This window comes from Betta splendens, chromosome 4, assembly GCF_900634795.4.
Source record: "Betta splendens chromosome 4, fBetSpl5.4, whole genome shotgun sequence".
NCBI lineage: Eukaryota > Metazoa > Chordata > Actinopteri > Anabantiformes > Osphronemidae > Betta > Betta splendens.
The window spans coordinates 11,171,417-11,178,719 of NC_040884.2; the positions used below are offsets into that span (position 1 = coordinate 11,171,417).

The 7,303-nt window shown below is 47.5% G+C and overlaps 1 protein-coding gene across 1 annotated transcript; it reads left to right on the forward strand.

The window, feature by feature from the left end:
* The first annotated feature begins 427 nt into the window (after positions 1–427).
* On the forward strand, positions 428–6,948 carry klf6a (Kruppel-like factor 6a). The gene is made up of 4 exons (XM_029147709.3): positions 428–778; positions 2,583–3,162; positions 3,952–4,075; positions 4,560–6,948. The coding sequence occupies exons 1-4, from the start codon at positions 677–679 to the stop codon at positions 4,609–4,611; spliced, it is 858 nt and encodes a 285-aa protein (XP_029003542.1). The 5' UTR covers positions 428–676; the 3' UTR covers positions 4,612–6,948.
* Positions 6,949–7,303: the final 355 nt, after the last annotated feature.

Here is a 7,303-nt window from a genome sequence, read left to right on the forward strand (position 1 = left end):
AGTTTCAGTGCCTGGTGTCGCCACAGTTACAGTTACTGCACGTCCTCATTGCTGTAATGACAGTGTTGCAAGTTGTACTCGTGTCAAGGTTACACGCGTAAACGGACATGGTTTCGGCTCACAGGCGCTGTCAGTGGCGAAACACGCTGCCCACGGAAAACTCTACACATAAAGCGAGCTGAAAGGAGCGCGCCGTGCTTATATACATGTCTATAAATAACCGACCAATAAGCGACGACGAAGTGGAAGTCAAACGCGCCAATGAAAATGTCAAATGGACCGTAGGAAGGCCACGATTGGTCGCTCGTGATATCATTCGCGGTCCCCCGCGTTGCTGCCTTGTGATTGGCTCAGGCGCGGCAGGCGTAATCTCGCAGCGAGTAGGGGAGGGGGTTGCGAGGGAAGGGGGCGGGCGTCGGGGGTTTGAATAGGGAAGTTTGCAGAGCGCAGTTGTTCCCTGTTCAGTCCGGCGTATTGTTTGCAAATACTGCGAACGCGAGCGAGATAAGCAGAAGACGTGAAGGGGGCCGCTGACGGACGGACGCACGCTCGTCTCCTGCCGCCGCTGCCGAAAACAATCCGCATTTCCGTTTGCATCGCGGGGGATCGCTTTTTCCTGCCCGAGAGAGCATTGAAGTGCAGCCAAACGGGTTCTTTTTTAACAAGTTCTGGGAAAATGGATGTCCTCCCCATGTGCAGCATCTTTCAAGAACTTCAAATAGTTCACGACACGGGGTATTTCTCGGCCTTACCGTCACTGGAGGAGTACTGGCAGCAGGTGACTATTTCTACTACCAACTCTTAGCAAGTGTCGCGTTTAAAGGCGGAACCGATAAAGTGTCACGGTCGTTTTGTTTTGACACATTACACCGCGTCGTGCAGCGAGTCCAACTTACCGACATCCCATCATAACGACTGTAAACACGCTCCCGGAGGTGACGCGGTGTCCGCCGTTAACGGGACACCGGGTCTGAGTTGAAGCATCAGTTTCATCCTGAGGTTGTTTTGTCTTTATATGAGTGAGCGGCCGGCGTTGATCGTAGTGTCCGGCTCTGATTTTAGAACTACAGGAACGCGTAGACGCTCGCGGCGCTGTCACCGCTCCGCTTCGGCGCCGCTCGAGCATCCGCCGTCGCTGTAGTCGCTGCCGCCGCTGGAGGAAGTGGAGTTTCAGCTCAGTCATTCAAACTCACATGTGGCGTTGGCCCAGTGTCAGCTCGTTGGTGGTCTTTAATGAAATGAGCCGCAGTGGGGTTTTTTTTAAGTTTGAAGGAAGGCTATGTTTTATTTCTAACAACGGGTTAAAGATTTACACCGCACCTTTATCGCACTTTAGCCATCAGTTTGCTAGATGTAGAGATTTGAATGGAATCCTGCGCATTTACTCACCCACTCACTGACTGCTTCACTCATCTTCTACCGTTCAGTCCTCGTAGAGTCCTCGTCTGGAGCCTTTCCCAGCTGTCAGTCAGGCAGAGTTAAGCCGGACAAATCGTCAGCACATCACGGGCCCACACTTACAGACAGACAGACAGACAGACACACGCCCACAGGCAGTGTAAGGTCTCCACACAGAAAGGCATCTGGGCGACCCTGGGATCGACCCCCCCACACACACACACACACACACACATGCACTATCACCATGAAATGTCATTCACGTACAGTTCCTCTTTGCACAAGTCCACAGCAGCACCGCTGGAAAGTATTGCTCCACAGTAGTGAGTGAAGGAGACATTTATACTACAGGTGGTTTGTCAGAGCTGGTCTCATTCTTGTGAACAGCTCTCTTTTTTTATTTTAGAGGTGTCTGCAGCAAACAGTGTGTCTCTGGAGGGCCAACGCTCGAGTGGCTGACACCAAGGAAGGATGTGATTGCGCGTCAGTTGAATTGCATGAGGAGAAGCTGAATTACTCATCTCACAGAGGAGGGGTGAAGCTGTGTGGCTTCCTTAAATGGAGTGTAAAAGGAACGTGTTCAGTGAGTCATCTGAGCAGTGACAACGCGTGTTTCTGTTGTTTAGACGCACTCAGGTCCAGGGTAATCACGTGAAGCTGAGATGGCTGGTGCTTGACGTTCATCACGAGCCTTGATCATATTGAGGACAGTTATTTGATGTATGTTAAGCTGCTTTTTTTATCAACTGTTGGGAAGTGAAGTGTTCCTGTTATGGGCATAGCTAAGATATTTCATCAACGTGTCTGCTGATTGTTTGATACTGTAATATTGGCAATAGTACCTTCTACATCCTCCCAGAGCCTAGTTAAAGGTCCTGCCTTATAGTGGGGCCATCAGAGTGTTGGTGTTTTTGCCTGAAAACAGACTGAATTATTCATTTTTGTGTCATTGATTAATCAATAATGGTTGCAGCTGTAATGTGTGCACAGTAAAGATAAGCGCTCAGAAGTGTTCAGCGCTAAGCGATCCACAAATATTGTACCACAGAAGGCGTTTGGAAGGAATGTGCACATGCATCATTTACAAGGATTCCCCTAAACAGCTGGCGCTCGTCTCTCTCCACGTGCTGCGGTAATTCATTTATTCTTGCTGTGTGTGTGTGTGTGTGTTTCCATTCTGCCAGACGTGCTTGGAGCTGGAACGTTACCTGCAGAGCGAGCCTTACGTCTCCACGTCTGACCTCAAGTTCGAGGGCCAGGAGGACCTCTGGAGCAAGTTGATCTTGGCCTGCGGGGATAAAGCCAAGGCCGAGTGTGACCCGACACTGGCGCCGGCCCACGACGAGGACAATCAGGACAGCCAAATCTTGGACAGCAACAGTGTGACTTCAGATGCCAGCAGCGAGGCTTCAGACAGTTCTGAGGAGCTCTCACCCATGCACAGCTTTACCTCCAACCCTCTGGGCTCTGTCTTGGTCGGCTCTGGACCTTTTAGCCCCTCCATCATTAGCACCCCCCCCTCCTCTCCGGAGGCCAGCTCGGAGCCTGGTAGCGTGACGAGTGGCTGGGTGGCGGCGCATGAGTTGCACTCGCCAGTCAAGAACAGGAGCAACGGGGTGGTGAAGGCCCTGGGGAAGGCCGGACTTGTCTGTGGGGACGCGTCAATCGATGGCAGGAGGCGAGTACACAGATGTCACTTCAACGGGTGTCGCAAGGTTTACACAAAGAGCTCACACCTGAAAGCACACCAGCGTACTCACACAGGTGAGTCAACACACAAACGATGCGCTTTAAATCACGGCCGTGTATGAACTGTGTGAACACAACTCTGATGAGAACGGTTTAGGGTTCTAGACTTGAAGCGTCTCCATTTTTGTTGAGTGAAGTATGGAAGTGCCTTTATTAGAGCTTTGCACCATAATGGAATTGTCCATTCATTGTGTAATGTAATTAAGGGCTTGCATTGCATGATGTCTTCAGCTGGAGCTCTGTGAGTATTAGCTCTGCATGGCTGGATACCTAAACTGTGACCTAATCTATCTGGAATGTGACTGAGCCAGTGTGTGTGTGAGAGAGAGAGAGAGAGAGGGCGAGCGAGAACGAGAGAGGGGGTTGCACATGGAAGATGAAAGCACTTTAAAACAGATTGAGTTTCGCCATGGGAAAGGGTAAATGGGCAGGGAGCCAGGCTGGGGTCAGTGCGTGGGAAGACCTCCGTTGTTATTATTTTAATGTTATTGTTATGCTTTTAAATCAATTTATTAACAAATGCTTGCACATATATGCACATTACTGGGCTGGCGTTGCAGGCATGTTTCCAGATTGCATAAGAAACAGATCCAACAGGTTCTGTGCTGTCCCAGTCTCGAGTGTCCTGTCAGCACTTGTGACGTCAGCCCTCGGCCCCGGGGTGATTGATTTGGATGCATTTGCATGACAACAGGGCCTCGCTGACCAGCGGCCGGCCGGGGAGGGAGCGCTGCATTCCCTTCTGCGTGCGCTCTGCTCCGAATCTGCACTCAATTAATGCCGCTGTTCTGTTTCGTTCCACAGGCGAGAAGCCGTACAGGTGTTCGTGGGAGGGCTGCGAGTGGCGCTTTGCACGAAGTGACGAGTTAACCAGACACTTCAGGAAGCACACTGGGGCAAAGCCATTCAAATGCAGTCACTGTGACAGGTGAGCCGGGCGTCTGTCTGCACGTCACCAGTCTGTGATAAGAGCCTCTGTCTGTGGCACCAGGTTAAAGAATGCATTTCACATGTGTGCGTGTATTGATGTGATGTGCTTTCCTTGCTTTTTTTAAACTGTGACACATGCCTTTTATTTAGGCACATTGACTAAAAGATTAGGGTATACAGTATGTTTGGAAATATCAAGTTCACAATATTTGATTTAGTAATTAGTAGTAAAATAGTTTTTAGTTTTTGACACAACTTTCAAGTAACAAATGAGTGATTTAAATCAGTTGTTGTACCATAATGAGAGAAGTCTCTTTCATTCTGAATCACATCAGCTTCCCCCTGTCTTTACTATCCTTGTGTTTGCACACTCAATACGCCGGACTCAAGTGACACCTCCATGCCCCCCCCCCCTTTTCACTAAAGCGCGGTCCACCTCTTCTTGCACTGTCATTGACTCCCTCTCTCTGCTCTGTCCTCAGATGTTTCTCCAGGTCTGACCATCTGGCTCTTCACATGAAGAGGCACATCTAGAGGAGGGGCGAGTCCCATCCCAGCAGGTTATCGCGACCTTTTTGTTTTGTTTTTTTAATGTTTTTTAAAAGGAGAAACAAAAACACGATCTCCCGACCATTCTCTCGGTTGAACTGTCCCAGAGCAAAGTGGCGGGAGTGTGTTCCAGCCAAAGCATGCCGTTTTGCACCATACTGAATCCCAGTGCCTCCGGGACCTCCCTTTGGAGAAAGGCGCTTTGAAGGTTGTCTGTTGCAACGAGGACAAAATGATGGATTGGGAAGATTTTCTTTTTTCTTTTTTTTGGATTAGAGAAGGACACACGCAAAAGAAACCTGATAAAGACAAACGGAGTGAATGTTGGGGATGTGTGGTGCATGATGTATGGGGCCAGCCTCCAGACAGCAGATACACTGGTACTTTACAAATCTGTCTGAGGTAAGCATGTGTGCACTGTGAATGTCTGTGATTGGCCCACTGGTCCCCAGGAGAGTAAAAGAAAAAGTGACAGACAGGACAGATCGATGGTGGATGGTGCGGGGCCGGTACCAATGTTGCTGAAGGTGGGAAACATTCTGCTTGTGTTTCCTTGGTGACGCTGTGAGGAAGCTCCTGCCTTTCTGTCTGGCACCCAAACTGAGAAGGGGGGGGGGGGGTCTCTAAAGCTTTTGAGACCTCAGGTTTTACCAGAGTTAGATGCATCAACGACTGGTCTGTGGCCCCAGGGATCGAAGCTGTGTCCACCCCTTTTTGGTCATCGTGTGACAGGAGCTGATTTTAGTGATTTTGGTGCAGCTACTAAATGTGCAATGTGTTCTGTAGCCTGGTTTATTTTTTTACAAGCTACAAAGCTCATTTGTAGTCTAATTGTATAAGCTGTGTGCTTAGAGGTATAACACAACTATACTATAACTTCAGTATCATAGACAGGTGTTGCATGGTTCTAGGGTTTGTTCATTTCCTGTTTCCACTGGAATCAGGACTGCAAATAGTTTCAATAAAAGTGCAGCTAAAAATGCGAACAGTTAAATGTTACAATACTGTACATAAAGCCTTGATGATTTTCTCTTTTTACAACTTCATCACTTTCCTTCATTGGTGTTTCCTCATCTGGCTGGAGATATCACCACTGCTTGCTACACGTTTCACTCATCCTATGCCTTGAGGACTAATTTGGGATTTTTTGTACATTCGTTTTTCTATCTAATAATGCACTGTTGACCTAAATGGTGCCTTATGCAAGTGACTCAGCCCTGAAGGTAGCGGAGGTCCTCGGGAAGTCACGTTTGTCGTATGGGTGATTCGACGAGCTCTATCCAGGCTCAATTACAAATAAACCCGCACTTGAGCTCTTTCAGTTGAATTCGACAGGTAATTGTGTTGTTTAAATGTAAATGTACCTTCCTCTGTCAGTACAACCTGTTTGTTTCGTATGTGTCACACTAAATGGAGTCAGAGCATGTAAATAAGAACAAGTTATGTTATTTTGAGCACTTAAACCTATTAATTAAAGATGTTGACTACTATTTTACACAAGTCCATCACACTTGTACAAAACAAGCAGCTAGGTTAGACAGACTGCTCCTTTTTACCACCTCCATGAACTCCACTCCACACCCCCCCTTTTCATCTGACTCCCCATATCTCCAGTGTGACTGAAGAAAAAGCTAAAGATTTATTGTAATTAACAGGCTGCAGTTGGACAGGCCTCGCCTTGTACTGCCGCCCAGTAATGAATTGCTAAAGGCTTTGTTGGCATGGAATCTGTCACAGACTGCTGACTGTGTGGGTTGGTTATTGACCTGTCTAGAGAATGTGTTGTTTTAGCCAAGCTGCAACAGTATTATGAAAACCATAGACAAGAGGCCGGCCGGGTGACTGCATGCGAGCTCTCCTCCGGAGGTGATGGATGACAATTGATCCTCCACAATAGGCAAAGCCCAAAGCAGTTGTAGGGATATCAAGCATATTAGTGGAGCCTCAGGTTGGAGCGTCGCCCCCGACCCCGCGTCCAGCGACCCTGTGCAGGAATTCACTGTTGCAGCAGGGCACATGCAAACGGCTCGCTGTGATACTTCAGGGGTGAAAACTCTGTTTGAGTGGTAATTGAGCCTCGATGTAGCCTTTTGTTCTGCATCTTTTACGCTTTCCATCTACATTTTCATCTCACTACTCTGACTCTGTCTTTCTCACACACAGCTTTTTGTTCTTAACTGAATTTTTGTATGGAAAAAAAATACAAATTTTGTAAAATTATGTTTATGCTTTATGAAATTTTTATTTGAAATTCTTTTGCAAAATTGTTATATTTCTGTATGAATGTATTTTTTATTGGAATAATAAGAAATTCTTATCTGACGCTGCTTCCTTGTTGTCATTTGTTAATTCTGCTCAGTTTCTTACATTTTATACACTTTTAGGGGATTTTCTTGCTCTGCTGCTTGGTGAGGGTGGGTGTTTTGTGTTTTACGTTTCCCCTCCTCCTCAGAACCCTCCTTCCCAGTAAAACGGACAAAATAGAGTCCCAGTGAACCAGTACTGTTCTCATTTACAAACCAAGCACTTTACTGAATCCTCTTGATCCCTGCCTGAAGACCAGAAAGAACCAGGGTGACGGTCGTTAAATAACCCTGGATGTTTTGAATGTGTCTGTCGAATAATTACGCGTCAAACTTTCATTTTCCAACCCCTGGTCCTAAATGTACAGTAGGAG

Bases quoted from the DNA above. Each gene is read 5' to 3' on its own strand.
- klf6a (XM_029147709.3), top strand. From the start codon at position 677: ATGGATGTCCTCCCCATGTGCAGCATCTTTCAAGAACTTCAAATAGTT. The intron at 3,163-3,951 runs GTGAGTCAACAC...TTCGTTCCACAG, and splicing joins ACACCAGCGTACTCACACAG to GCGAGAAGCCGTACAGGTGT. The intron at 4,076-4,559 runs GTGAGCCGGGCG...CTCTGTCCTCAG, and splicing joins AAATGCAGTCACTGTGACAG to ATGTTTCTCCAGGTCTGACC.